General features: G+C 44.0%; 1 protein-coding gene across 2 annotated transcripts in view; it reads right to left on the reverse strand.

Annotated features, from left to right (window-relative positions):
- Positions 1–14,494, reverse strand: part of MDN1 (midasin AAA ATPase 1) — a 133,282-nt gene that overhangs the window by 22,029 nt on the left and 96,759 nt on the right. Inside the window, exons 71-83 of one of the 2 annotated variants that reach the window (XM_019743250.2) lie at positions 13,696–13,805; positions 13,021–13,094; positions 12,353–12,551; positions 10,907–11,066; positions 8,873–9,019; positions 8,208–8,334; positions 7,067–7,172; positions 6,403–6,518; positions 5,051–5,536; positions 4,537–4,763; positions 3,810–3,965; positions 3,463–3,632; positions 2,523–2,684 (exon numbers count right to left, since the gene is read on the reverse strand). In XM_019743250.2, coding sequence (XP_019598809.2) covers positions 2,523–2,684; positions 3,463–3,632; positions 3,810–3,965; positions 4,537–4,763; positions 5,051–5,536; positions 6,403–6,518; positions 7,067–7,172; positions 8,208–8,334; positions 8,873–9,019; positions 10,907–11,066; positions 12,353–12,551; positions 13,021–13,094; positions 13,696–13,805 — 2,240 coding nt within the window. Of the gene's footprint in view, positions 1–2,522; positions 2,685–3,462; positions 3,633–3,809; positions 3,966–4,536; positions 4,764–5,050; positions 5,537–6,402; positions 6,519–7,066; positions 7,173–8,207; positions 8,335–8,872; positions 9,020–10,906; positions 11,067–12,352; positions 12,552–13,020; positions 13,095–13,695; positions 13,806–14,494 lie in introns of those variants that run through there. The other variant, XM_074333296.1, reaches the window with a different exon arrangement.

Raw genomic sequence — 14,494 nt, forward strand, 5'->3', positions numbered from 1 at the left:
TGACATTCTTTTCTTCCTTAGTGATAACAGTTATTATGCAGTTTCAAAGCTTGACATCAGATTTAACATATGAAGTTTTGACTTTGTAGAGACCTTTGATGTTTGGTAATTTGCCACTTTGCCAAGACAAAACTTTGAAGTATAGTAGGGACAGTATTTAGGAACAAGTCATTGAAGAAGAGAAGGACCTCTCAGTGTCTAAATCCCAAAGGGGTTTGTCCTTCTTTACTTTTTACTTCTCAAATTAGTTAGCCTGAGAGGAGAGAGAGGAGAGAGAAAAGACAAGTAACCCTGGAAGCACAGCAACTTGAAGCAGATACTAAAGTGGGAGATTTCATTTTCACTTTCAAAATTGAAGAGAATTTTGTGTGATGCTCCTCAAATAAAATGTTAATTTTCTTACATATAAAAAATATGCTGGGGCAGCCAGTTAGCTCAGTTGGTTAGAGCTCGGTGCTCTTAACAATAATGTCGCTGGGTCAATCCCCACATGGGCCACTGTGAGCTGTGCCCTCCACAACTAGATTGAAACAACTACCTGAGTTGGAGCTGATAGGTCCTGGGAAAGCATACTTAAAATAAAAGTTTAAAAAAAAATATATGCCTTCCCCTCAACTCTTGAAGTAAACCTGCCACTCTTACGGAACATGCCACATCTGGTCTCAGCTGTTTGCTGCCAAGGCACGGGGCAACCCGGCACTGGGCATGGGGTCTCGAGTGGAGAATAAGGTCAGACCTTAGTCATGTCCGGGAAGTGTTAACAAAATTGTGTCATGTTGGCAAATAGTCGAAAAGCAAAATCAACTACTAGTGTATGGGACAAAAATGAATAAAAAACGTAGAAGAAAACAGTGGCTCTCAATCATAAATTGAATATACAAGCTATCAAGATATCTGTCAATCTGAAGACAAAAACATACTAAAAATAAGTTAAAAATAAGCTGCTAACCAACAAGGAATTAAAATCCAATTAAAAACCGGCAAACACTAGCTGTGACTTAGTTACAAGGAAATAGCTTTCTGGATTAAGTGCTGTAATTACAACCTAGATCTACTATCTTAACACCATGTCTAACCTACTTTCAAGTTCCCTCAACACTACTCAGAAACGATATGAATATACGTAATTTGGATACTTAAAAAAAAGAAAGGCAAACTTACTTTCAGGACATATCTTCTTAAAAAGTTCACTGAAAAACACATTTCAGTTAAGTTATCTAATTTTACCATTGAACTACATTATTTTAAAAGAAATATGTTTAGCTATAGGCAGAATGAGACCCCACAGGAAGGAGATTCGGATGCCCCGGAGGGCCATGACTACAGCTGCAGCTGTGGCAGCCAATGGGCTCTCAGCGCTTTGCTTGTATCAGAACCACTTCTAACCCCACACCTCACCTGAACACACACACAAGGCAGACAGGCCCAAATCATTCTAGAACCTGTCAGACCAGAGCAATGCTGCAAGTGGACAAATAGCTGACTCAAATCTCAGTGCACCCTCACCATACACTGCCCTATCACTGTCTTGCAATACAACGTTTCCACCAAGAAGGGATGGGATGCACCCATCAGATAGAGGGGGCAAATCTGAGATGCACCCATTTACTTATTACTCAACAAATATACACATTTATCCTCTAGATACAAGGCATGGGTTTGCCTCCCATTTTTTTAACCCTTTCCAGTATTCCAGATACTTAGAACTAAGAACTCTCTTACAAGAAGCCTAGACCCCACCTTCAGTTTGTGAATTCCCATCTTCCGCAAGTGAATCTTATCTGCATTGTACTTAGATTTGGAGAAAATCTTGGAATACTAAGGAAATGAAACAAAACTATATGTTCAATTGAAGGAGGGTCTCACAAAAATGCTAAGGAGTGTAGGCAGATCTCATTTTACACAAATGAAACTGAGGTTCAGAGAGGTTAAGTGACAAACTCAAGAGTCCGAGAACTGGATACTCCATGATTAATTAGACTTACCACAGCACGTTGGGTCTGTTAGATTTGACTATCTCCAGCTCCTGAATTTCACGGGTAGAGTTTACAACCTCTAAAATTCAGTGCTTTTCACAGTACCGGGTACACGGGCTGAACGAATGAATAACGTCCTCACTGAAGAAAAATGCCCCACCTAATACTAACAGACCTAACAGCCCCATCACCATTTCATCATAATTACATTAAATGATTTAAAGAAAAATAGCCTTAAGGAGTCACCTATCCTGTAAGTCTAGCTTGAATTGGGGACCGGGAGAGAAGGGTGTGAAGAGACAGAAGCCACCTTTAGACAGCCTCTGGAGTCTAGGGAGCTCACCAGTGGGGGACCTGCAGGCTCTAAGACTTTGGTAGAAACAGGCTTAGTAAAAGGGTGCCAAACGAAGCCCTAAAAAATCCACAGGCAGAGCAAATCACCTCCTGCTATTTGTGAAGGTCCAAAATAAAAGCCCATCACACTGGACACTACTGGGTACAGAATGGACCAGCTGCCCCACAGTGCACCACGTGCACAGCCCTTACCTTCTGGGCGAGCTCTGTGAAGACCTGAGTAAGCACAGAGAGCAGCTTCGCAGTGCTACGGTGAGTTGCCAAAGACATGGTCAGGAAGAAGAGGACGAGGTCCGAGTACCTGGAGAGCATGGGCACCAGGCGCACCAACAAGCAGCAGGACTGGATGAAGAGCTGGGGGCAAAGCACATGAGAAGGCCTGCTCACACTGCGTAGTGGGGACCAGCCGCTTTCCTGTGCGGTGATAAAACAGCCAGGAAAATGTTCTGGAACTAGGCAGCAGTGATGGCTGTACAATACTGTGAGTGCACTAAATGTACTGGTGTTTTTGTGTATTTTAATACATTCACACACACACCTGCTCACTGAGATTTCCTCCTTATTCACACAAACCCTCAAAAAGTACACTTTAAATTCTCAACCACTGAAGTTTTACTTAATTAACAAGGTTGTGCTTTTTAAAAAAAATGAAATGTTTAAAAACAAATTTTTGGGGGAATCGAAGTTGGCACTGGAAGCAATGCTACAGCATAACATACAATGCCCTACAAAATAAATTGTTTCTCAGGGCTTATTATGGAGATGACACCTTCTTCCTCTGCTGGCTTATTGTGAAAGGGGTGGTATTTGCAAAGTGCAGCCATTAAGCATTAGCTGATGGCAGCAATGTCCACCATTGACATCAAATACCCAGGAGTATGTAGGCAGGAGATGAAAGAATCCCCAAATAATGGATTTTCTGGATTGCTAGCATTTTTTCACCTGTGCATCTTACAACTGTAACTATTAGCTAACGAGCCCTAACAAGGCTTTTCAAAGTTTGTTAATGATATGTACATGCATAAAGAGATCAAATTCTCAAGTGATTCTGCCACATGGAGCGATGTGCAACCCACTGTCTTTGCTCAGCCTACTCCCCACAGCGAGAAACTTGTAAAGAACCGTTGGTTACCGTGTGCTTTGCAGCTGTGCCATCCTCACCGTACGATTTCAGCCTCTCCAACAGCTCAGAGACAGCAGAAATGATTTTCTGCACACGCAAAGTGCTCACATCGGCCCAGAAGTCCTCCTCTAAGAGCTTTGTTAGATGTCCTGAGTGCAGTCTCTCAAAGCCGGCTGCCTCTTTCATTCACAGAAAAGAACAGCATGATGAATAACAGAAAATAAATCCTTTTCATCTGCATGCATCCAGTCACCATTTCTAACATCAGTCCTTAAATATTTAGTCACAAAAATAAATCATCAAATAAAAACATTAAGTCAAGCATGAAACTAAGTTATGCCTGATTTCAGACATACCATCATCTTCGTGTGGGCTGGTCTGGTCAGTGTTCTCCTCTGTCTTTTTATGATCTCTTTCTACTAAGTTCTGGATGGCAAAAAGGATGGCCCGGATGGCAGTTTCCATTTGGTCTGCAAAATCTTCCACAAACCCTTCATCCAACATTTGGTTTCCTAGAAAGTAACATGGTACAAAACAAACAAAAACCCTGAGCATTTGCTTCAGTGCCTCTGGAAATCATCAGCCACTCTCATTTGTTATGAACGGCCACCTGTAAGTACCCACTGTGGGTGAGATACTGCCCAGCTGAGCTGGATACAAAGCTGAATGAGACATAGTCCGAGATAAACCTATACATTTATGGCCTTGTATTAAATCAATTTTGCTATAAGAATGCCAAAAATATGAAAATAATAATTAACATGTTGTGTATAAACACAACTTCATTCAAATATCACCCTCAGCTTTCCAGTGAAGGGAGAACTGGCTGTAACAGCCGAGACAGCCTGTGGTGTCTCCCTCCACGTGTTACAAAGAAAGTGACATGACAACCACAGGCAAGGGACTCAAACAAATAAGGTAAAAAAGTTAAGAGCTGTGGGTTCCAACCACACCTGTCTGCCTTAGAACCCTGGATAGATAGGTCTAGAACAAAAGAGGAGGTGCCTTTAAGATTATCTGGACTTCACCCACAGGACATCGTTCCTACACTGGGCTTTCACTCCCATACTGAAAAGTACTTACCTCCTTGGCTGCCTGACATGAGTAGGTGTGTCTTCCAGGTAGCAAAGTCATCTGTGGCTTTATTAATTTCTCCTCTGACATACTGCAGGCTCTCAACTAATGCCATTTGTTGGTCTGTTTGCTCAAACTCCATCCCTGGAAGAATGAACAAGGACTCTAGGCCTTGCAAATGAGCTGACACCTGGGACAGGCAACTCAGCCCAGAAGAGCAAACTTCAAAATCTTTCCTGCAACAACAGAAATGCCACAACATTGAAAGGAAGGGGTTCACACATATACATACATATACATACACACACACACACACCACACACCCCCCAACCACTAAAATGTAAGCAGGGCAAAACTCGTTGTATCTGAAGATTTACAGCTAGACATATGCCACAAAGCACTATGCAGATCCACTGAAAAAACAGAGGACTGAAGCATAGCCCTTTCATAATTTTACCGCATTACTAAACTCTGAACAACTTCTCAGGCACCCAGAGAAGAGTAAAGGCATAGGCATACTCACCAAGAATGAAAGAGAGTCTCACAAGACTGCTGCCTAATCCTGTCGACATCAGCTTTCATTGTTTTAATGGTATTCAGCATTTCTGTTAATCTTGAAGTTGACTGTTGCCAGAGTTGGTCATGTTTCCGCATCCGGCAACCAGAGGGCAGCTGACTTCTAGGTACTGGGGATGGGTAGCTCAGATCTGATGGGATGAGATCCGGCGCTGCTCCGGAAAGCTGTCCGTTGCTGAGCTCTGGTCCTTCTGGACAGGGGACAGAAGGCTGACTCTGCGCCTGGGCGTGCCCTTGGCCTGGAGCTGGCCCAGCACTGGGGCAGCACTGGAGGAACCAGGAGAGCTGCTCCAGCAGGATCTGACTCTGCATGGCCAGGTGCTGCAGCCTCTCCATCCACTGCTGCACCCCATCCTGAGGGGGAAAGGCCACGGGGTAGCGCAGAGGCTCCGTCAGCCTGCCATCAATCTCCTGCACACAGCTGAGGAGGTTCCTATGCAGAGAAAGCCACGGGGGAAAACACATGGCACTTTAACCTGTGTCACCATGTTGTTTTCAACAGCAGATTCGAACATTTCTGAACCAAGTATAGGCTTTTTCACATAATCAAGAAGAGACAGGTAAGAAGTCTATTAAAATGCCTCCCAACGTACTTAAACATATCCTTGTCTTTTCAGGAGAAGTATCAAAACTCGCTGCTTATCACCTGCCCCCCTACAGCCCTCTCACATCTAACATACGTAGTGGCTCTAACCATTACTTTAAAAAAAAAATCTAGTAAATGTAGTACACTTTGCTAGATAAACCCTACGAGTGCAGCAGAAACTAGCTAAAGTGAAGTTATTAGCCTGGGAATACTACGTCCTAACACTTAACAGATGATGATGGGCTTCCTAACTGTCCTCACCTTTTAAACATCCATTTCCGATGAGGACCATCCACGTATGGCTCAGCAAATTGCAACTCTGTGGTCCAAAAAGCCCAACACACTGAAGCAGACTCAAATCCGACCTGTGCCCAGAGACTGGGACACCCCGATACCATGAACACCACCCTCTCAGCCCACATGGGCTGTCAACCACATATGCCCTCATTCTAGACCCAGGTGTCATTCAGCCATGGCGATATTTACCGTCTGACTCAGCCCTGAATGCGATCCCCAGTCCCCGTTCTCCTACGAGGTGTTATCAGAACCAGGGGGCAGAGAGAGGCCCAATACAAAAAACCAAGAGAAACCCCACTGGGCTCTTTGAGCCTCAAATTTCATTTCACAATTGATAGCAACACACGCAGCAACTCTGCGCTGACCCATGCCACCCTTCCTAGTTCATGCCACAAACCCAACTAGTCAGCTGGTACCTGAGGAGGATCCACTGCTCAGTCAGTGTGGTCAGGGAGCGCCGCTGTCGGATAAGCACCTTCATCAAATGCGCAGAGAACCCTTTACACCGCTCAATGTTGCCCACGCCCATCTCCTGGCAGGGGGAAGGAGAGCATGCAGAAGGTGTTGCTGGCAAACACTACCACCCTTATAGGTGCCACTAGAAAGCGATTTCCTCCCATACTGTCTGGGGTAAGAGTCCCTTGCTTAGATAAGGTTGGGATGTGCTGCACTCTAGAGTGCTTTTTGAGCAGTGCTTCTCAAATTATGCTTCTACAGATCACTGATATTCCATGAATAGGAACTAGGCTTAACACCAAAATTGGACATTAGTGGTTTTTCCCCCAATTCACAAGGAGAAAAAGATCTGAAGATGGCATTCTCAATTTGAGGTTTGTCTCCCATAATTTTGCTTATTTGCCTGCTGGCAAATGTGAGTAACAATTTATTACAAGATGCTCTCTAATGATTAAGCACAAAATTATACTGATCTGTCTTGTAAGTGTAATGATGTTCTACAAGAAGCTAGTCACTTCCAGTAATGGACTATTATTATTTGACAAGGTCTGAGAACACTGCCCTGGGAGGAACAGAACCAGAACTTTCCCCGCGCCCTGCAATTCTGAGGGTCTATCATTTTACCTTGGCAGGAGCAGCTAAGGCTGCACTAAGTCTGGTGTGCCGTGCAAGACAGCGGTAAAAATACTTCTGGCACCCATCCCACGAAGACGAGATTTCTGTAAGCAGCCTGAAAAAGAAATCAATCATGATTTACTTAATTAAAACCACCATCTCCTACCCCAAATCCGAAAGACTCAGGATTGGTACAACCAGAAGCTAAGAGTCTGAACAGATTTATCTCTGTGAGGACTCATTCAGTCAGGCACTCATCAGTCTTTTATGCAAAGGATGTGTTACGTACTTAGCACTGGAAGTACAGTGGGGAAATAAATGATGATGACAATATGGTTTCCTTAATGAGAACTTTATAACTATCTTGGCAGTGGAAACTAGGGGTCATAAATTCTGACGCCTATAGGGACCAAGCAGATAACATAAATGATTAAGGACAGCCAAGCACAAAATCATACATAGCAATGACAGCTGACCTCGATGTGGGAGAACACAGATTGTTACAGATCATAGTGAACTGGAGAGCAAGTCAAAAGGAAGGACCTATAGTCAACTTTTGACCACATGGGAAAGCAAGCCCACCTGGCCAAATTTCCCCGAAAAAAACTGAAAATCCAGAATTTTTATGTAAAATTTCTACTTTTTATAATGTTGTGTTGAATTCAAACGTAAAGCACTGAGAAGGCGACTGAGCAAACGAAACACAAACGTATGTCATACCCAGTTCATGCGTATCATCACTTACAGCCTCTGCTGTAGTTAACACAGAGGTAGCGCTATCTCAAAGTTTACAGGCTCTCAAATACAAGAATGTATTAGAACTTATAAGAGGTTTATATATGTGAAACAGCTAAAAATGTGGCTATTCTCTTGCAGATTTTCATTTGTGCATTCAAATCAAACAAGAAGACCTCAGGAAAATCAAGGACCAAAAAAATAATGGAAAAGGTGAATACAGGAGGAAAGAGAAAGGAAAAGAAGAAAATTAACACTTACTGACTGCTCATCACATGCCAGATCCCGACCCAGGCACTTTTCTAAATGTTATCTTTATAGCAATGCTAAGAGAGAGGTATTGCTATCCCCGTTTTAGCACATGTGGACAGGGAGGTTTCAAGGCCTGGCTCCATTTATAATTAAAGAAACAAACCTAGAATCAGCCTCCTGAGTGCTGCTAACTATAGACAACGCGCTCCGGAGATCTAATGGACGAAGATGAAGCATCTCCTGAGGGTTTTTCGAACGGGCCCAGGCAAGACCTTTACGATATGACAAACCTAGGAAATAAATACCATGTGTTTAAGTAAAGAAACTCAGGAAAGAATGGATGTGCTGTCCCCTCACCCCCCGCCTCTATGCCATTGATACTCAGAGTCCTCAGAAGAGCAACACGCAGGAGCTTGTTAGAAAGCAGATGCTCAGGCCCTGCCCCTCACCCACCAAATTCTACTTCTGCACTTTAACAAGATTCCCCAGTGATTCGCACATGCATCCAGGTTTGAGGAGCGTGGCACTCTAAGCTATGTTGGAAGGGTGGGTGTTGTACAACATATGGTGTTGAAAATGAAAAAAACATGATTTCTGAGAAACTTCATTACAAAAGTGTGAAAACATTTGGGACTCACAAATGGTTCATCATAGGATTTTTGTTATGTATGGCTGGAACTCTTAGAACGGCATTTCAAAACCGTACTTGCCAACTTTTGTTTCCCACCATCTCAACTGTCTCTAGAGAATAACTCCAATTCACCCATGTTGTTTTTCTCCCTAAAAGCTAGTGATTATACTTCATCAGGCTTCAAGCGAGAACCTTACCAGTTTTTGCAAGGTGTTTAAAGAGGTCTGCTAAGGCTCGCTGCTTCCGCATGAGAATGTGCTTGGCTTCTGACTGCTGCTTCTCCTTCTCTGCAGAGGGCTCCACCTTTAAGCTCTGCAGCTCACTCACAGAGGAAATTACTTCACCTGAGGGGAAAACAAAGGAGAAAATATGGAAATCCCAAGCGCTTATTAATATGTTAAAATTACCCAAAACGCGAGGACATTTTGGGAACTGAGGACCAGGTGTCATTCATTTTCATATCCTGGGTAACTGGCATTGGCCCTAGCATTTGGTAAATTCTCAATGAAAGTGATCAAGATGCACGGAAAATTAGAAAATAAAAACACATGGGATTTCATATCCCTTGATAATAAACAACTTGAGTAAAAATAGTTATTCTTTTTTTACTTAGGGTTTTATAATCAAGAAAAAAAGCACTTACTAAGTGCCAACTATGTGCAGTGATTTATACTATGAATTTTAAATGATCTGAAGTAAAATTTCCTATAAATACAATACATACTGAACTCCTATCCTGTACCTGGTACTTGGTAGATGTTCTTTTAATCCGCACAACTCCAGAAGCACTTATTTGTAACTGCTCAGAGAGGCTCAGAGAGGTCTGTCACTTTCTGAAGTCCATTCAGCTAAAGTGTGGACTTGAAGACAGGACTTGAACCCTGGCCTAACGAGCTCCAAAGCCCACGTTCTTTCTCCAGCAACATGCTGCCTTCCTGAATACCCAGAGGTACCTATAATCCAAAGGTGCTGCCAGCCTGCCACAGGCAATGTTATGGGCTGTGTGCCCCCAAATTCATATTGAAGTCCTAACCCCCAGGACCTCAAATGTGACTATCTTTGGAGATAGGGCATTTAAAGGGAAATTAAGGTAAACTGAGGCTATGTGGGTGGGCCCTAATCTAATTGGACCGTGTCCTTAAAAGAAGAGATTAAGACACAGATACACACAGGGGAAGACGTGTGAAGAAAGAGAAAACAGACATCTACAAGCCAAGAAGAGAGGACTCAGAAGAAACCAAATCTGCTGAAACTTTAATCTTGGACTTTTAGTCTCCAGAACTGCGAGAAAATTAATTTGTGTTGTTTAAGACACCCACTATGTGGTACTTTGTTAAGGCAGCCCTAGCAAACTAATAAAAGCAGTCTCGTCTTCCAGACAACGGCAAGCGCACCGGACCAATTACACTGACACTATAGGGGGTTAGAGGAGAGAATGCTTTGCCTCATACAGAGCGGGTGCCCTTTCCAGAAGATGCACATGGGAGCTGAATTCCATTCACTCTTATCATCAGGCTCAGGCAGAAAGGTCATCTTGACCAATGGATATTAGGCTATCATTCTAACAAGCATTAAAAGTAAAGAGCTCCCTGAGACCAGACTGTAACCTAAAAGGACCAGACTCACTCTGATACCACACACACTGGAGGAGGAGCGGGAAGAGTTGTGAAAGGCTGCCAAGAGCCCAAACTATCCTATCAGGCTCTGGACTCCTGTCCCCAGCGGCTGCTGCTATACTACAGAGCAAATCTTGGCTCTCCATTTCCCTGAGTGAGGAAGGCCAGGGAGATGAAACTGTCATACCTCTTTGAAGTGAAGAAAGCAAAAGACTGGATGAATCTTCCTTTTCCTTTAACTCATGAGAGATAACATTTTGAAAGGTGAGGACAGTTTAGAGACTCTGGGTAATGCATCTCCATCCCCTTTACTCTTGCCCCCAACCAACAAGAGCTGATACAGACAAGCTTGTTGCAGAAAACGGCCCAACACAGCACTAGTTTGCATGAGCGGAGGACAAGATGAAAACTGTGATCAAAGTTTGTATAATCTCAATTGGCTCCCATGTCTAGGGCTCTGCTGGTATTTAGCACACTTGTTTATTCAATTAACTACTCAACACTATTATTAAAGATGACAGAAAAAGACACAGGTGACAGACTGCCAGCCCTCCTGGGCCACTGGGGAAAACAGCGAGAGCAAACCCCACCCTTGACCCTGGCACTGGCACTCACCGGTGAACTGATCAAGGCCCTCTACTAGGTGAGGGAGGCGGCTTTCCTTCATGAGCACCAGGCACATCCTCCGCATTCGTTTCAGGAGCTTCGGCAAGCGATACAGAAGCTCCCCCTCCGAGGGGAAAGGAGCGCTGTGACGCTGTTCTGGAATTGTGGCCTATGAGACAGAGTACAGGTTAGTTTTCCTGCCAAGAGCAAAAGTAACAGCATGAGCCTGCACGGGTGCTGAATCAAAATGCTGTGCCTCTCTACACACACCCAGCTCAGCAAATGTTCAATTCTCTTCTCACCATCTCTGAAATCTCACAAGCACAAGTGTAGCACCACCAAAATTAAAATAGACATGTACCATGGATATTTAGGAAACTGTATTACTGCTCCATATGAGATCATGGAAGTAAAGGACCCTCACCTCCAGCAATGCTTTCTGTGCTAGCCACAAGCAGACCCCAGTTCTGATCTCTGAATGAGTAACTGCTGCCTTTGAGGTGCTTGCTGCACTGTTTCTCAGACACACAGCAAGGCTAAACTGATCGACCAAATCCTCCTTCTATTACTATCGCCCCCACCCTCCACTTCCTGTACAAATATCAAGAACCACGATATTAGATAAGGGAAAAAGCTTTTGTCCATAGGGGCATATTTTCATTATTTTTTTCCCGTGAAGAACCCCTGAAATTCCTGTGCTGTCATGGATAGCAAATCAAAATTTTTGCTCAGCATGACAGAAGCAGTGAGCATAAACTTGGCAGCCGTCTTATCTGTAGGACCATATCATGGCTGTATGCTCAATTTCCATTATGCTTTCTGTAGTGTTAAAATGCTAAAAATAGCCTGAGGAACTCCACTGCTAACTCTACAGACCCAGGGTGGGAAGTACAATAAGAATACAAAAGTAATTACTCTAGATGTGCCCCGAACCCCAGAGCTCCCTACACCCAAGGACATAAAAGAGGAACACCCATCCTGTAACAGACCTGCTCACCCAAGGTCTCTGACTGTTAAGTTTTCAGGAATTTTGCAAGCCAGCTCTTATCTGTTGGTGCTTGAAACTGGCTACGAGGAGTTTATTTACACCAGTCATCAGCAGCCACTACAAACCAGCACATCACCGCACACGTTCACGCCCTGTTGCAGCTTCATCATGTGGTAGCACCAAAGGCAGCTTCAACGGCCTAATTGCTACACTGATGCTGCAAATCTTTTGTCACAGGTAAATGACATGCTCACCAGTAAAGACAGCACCTATTTCCCATAGTCTAATATTAAACTTTCAGCACCAGGATCCGTGCTTTTTGTCTAATTCTGCAACAGGTCAGGCAGACATACAAATGTTATACATGTCTGAAGAGCAAGATTTCAAAGGCATTTCCTTGCCTAGTTACAGCACTCCTTACACACACAGCACGGATCCCACCTGGACTGGCCCAGGAATAAGCAAACCTGCGCAGCCGCCGGCCGGGCTAACAGGGTCTCCCTCAGTGCCTTGTTCAGACTCTGAATGCGGGACGCCTCACTTGCGGCTGCTTCTGTTGGCTGCAGCAAAAAGTCAAGCTGTTCCTCCTTGTCACTCTCCACCAGGGAAGACCGGCAGGGTTCACTCAGGACAGCTTCAAACTTCTTCATGAATTTAAAGAGGGTCCTGGTAATGACAGAGACGTGGAGCGAAAAAAAATGGGTGGAAGTGAGGAAATGTAAACATGACCTCTTGACGTGTACACACGTAACTTAACAGCCTGTACCTTAGGTACACAATGCGCTCCTTAGATACTCATAATCATCTTTGTTTGTTTTTTCAAGTATAACACATATTGACATCTCCCTTTTCCAGAAGATAAAAACTAAAGCCATGAATGGTGGGATCAATTCACTCAAGTTAAAACACCTAATAGCTGGCAGAAGACTCGACCCTCCACAGCACACAGGCTGCTTTGCCGCGGGGCACACCAGTGCTGCCTGCATCGAGACTCTGCTTTGGGTGGTGCTGAAAAGCTCCACCAACACCATCTAGTCTTTCGTAGTAAAATCACGGCAGCACTGACAACACCGTCTTGCTTCCCACCATTTGAAAATTCTGAGCTTTGTTCACCCCGTTTTAAAAGAGGAATTACCTGTGTGTCTTTTCCACAGATTGTTTAATGGACCAGAAGCTGACATCATTCCACTTGGATATCTTAACAAATTCCTGTAAGATAAATGAAGTTCAAGGAATGGTTTTATAAACCTGGCGTAATTCTGTTTCTTTCCAGTTCATCTGTTTGCCAAAAACCAGAGCCCTCTCCATCCCAAACACAGGACTGTGTGTCAATAAACAAGTAAAACAAGTCTAAAAAAGGAACCATGTGTTTGTCTCAAAGAAATGAAAACCAGAGTGCTTCTACAATCAACAGGTCACTTGGGCAGTACTCCGGCTGATACCCGGGTTGGTTCCACAACTATGGGAAGTTCCAAAAACAGAAGGTCTTCCTTCCCCCTTGGCACCTCAACGGCACACGGAGCTGCTCCTCTGAGGGGAAGATCAGCCTGGGCAAGCCCGTGAGAGGCAGCACTACTGGACATCTGTGCCATCCTCTCGAGGAGGCTTGATAGGGGCCACTCCCCTGACACCCACACACTTGGCCAGCTCCGCAATGGAGCCAATGCCACAAAACGGACATTTTGCCATCCTTCTTGGCAAGATTCCCCAGAGCACCCTGCCTCACTGTTAAATGGATAAAAGAACAGAATGGAAAAAGAATTTGCGATTTTGTTTTCCCAAGAGTGATCATAACAACTATTCATCTTACTTTAAGTTCTTTTTCTAGGGGGGAACGAAGTTCCACAATTTTGGCCTGGACCCGGTCAAAGAATTGCTTGTAATAATGGTACAAATTCCACAGCACACTGCAAAGTGAATCTGGAAGAAATGAAAAGGAAACAAAAAACACCACACTTGCTGTATGTGCTACTGGCTCCACCTGTGGGCTGCATATTTCATAGATGTTCTTTCCTCAGTACTCTTTAGGCCACGAGACGACAGCACGACGTTTTACAGGCTCATCAGCCTGTCTGAATTTAGCAGTTCCCAGAGATACAAGCTCTCAACACTACACTATTTTTTATTTTCAGCTTGTAGTGAATTTTTTTTTGCACTTCTTAAAGATGGTGTACTCAGACGTTCTGCTAGACTCACAATTTCAAAACCCTTCCTCTGACTCTTACACTAAAGTCAGCAGAAACGGAGGCTGCTTTAGGAGATGGCACATCGAGAGGCTCTCACCTTGATTACTCCTTCACATACAGTCTAGACTCATTTATACTGACAGTTTTATCCTAATTGCTGTGGTCGGGACAGTAATTGACGGGAGGAGTTTTAGGTGCAGTTACTTGACACCAGGCAGTGTTCTCACTGTATCAAAGGACCTAATAACAGCCTGGATGGAGCAGCAGCTTAGCAGGACACGTACACTGTCTAGACAGAAAGATGTGCTGCCTCAACATGCCAGTTCCGCAGACCTGCCCCTGGCAGTTTACCTCTGCCAGAGTTCACTGTCGGTGCTTCACGACAACCAGTTTGTACTGTACTTTGAATGTTTTTCTCTGTAT

This window comes from Rhinolophus sinicus, linkage group LG05, assembly GCF_036562045.2.
Source record: "Rhinolophus sinicus isolate RSC01 linkage group LG05, ASM3656204v1, whole genome shotgun sequence".
NCBI classification, from domain to species: Eukaryota; Metazoa; Chordata; class Mammalia; order Chiroptera; family Rhinolophidae; genus Rhinolophus; species Rhinolophus sinicus.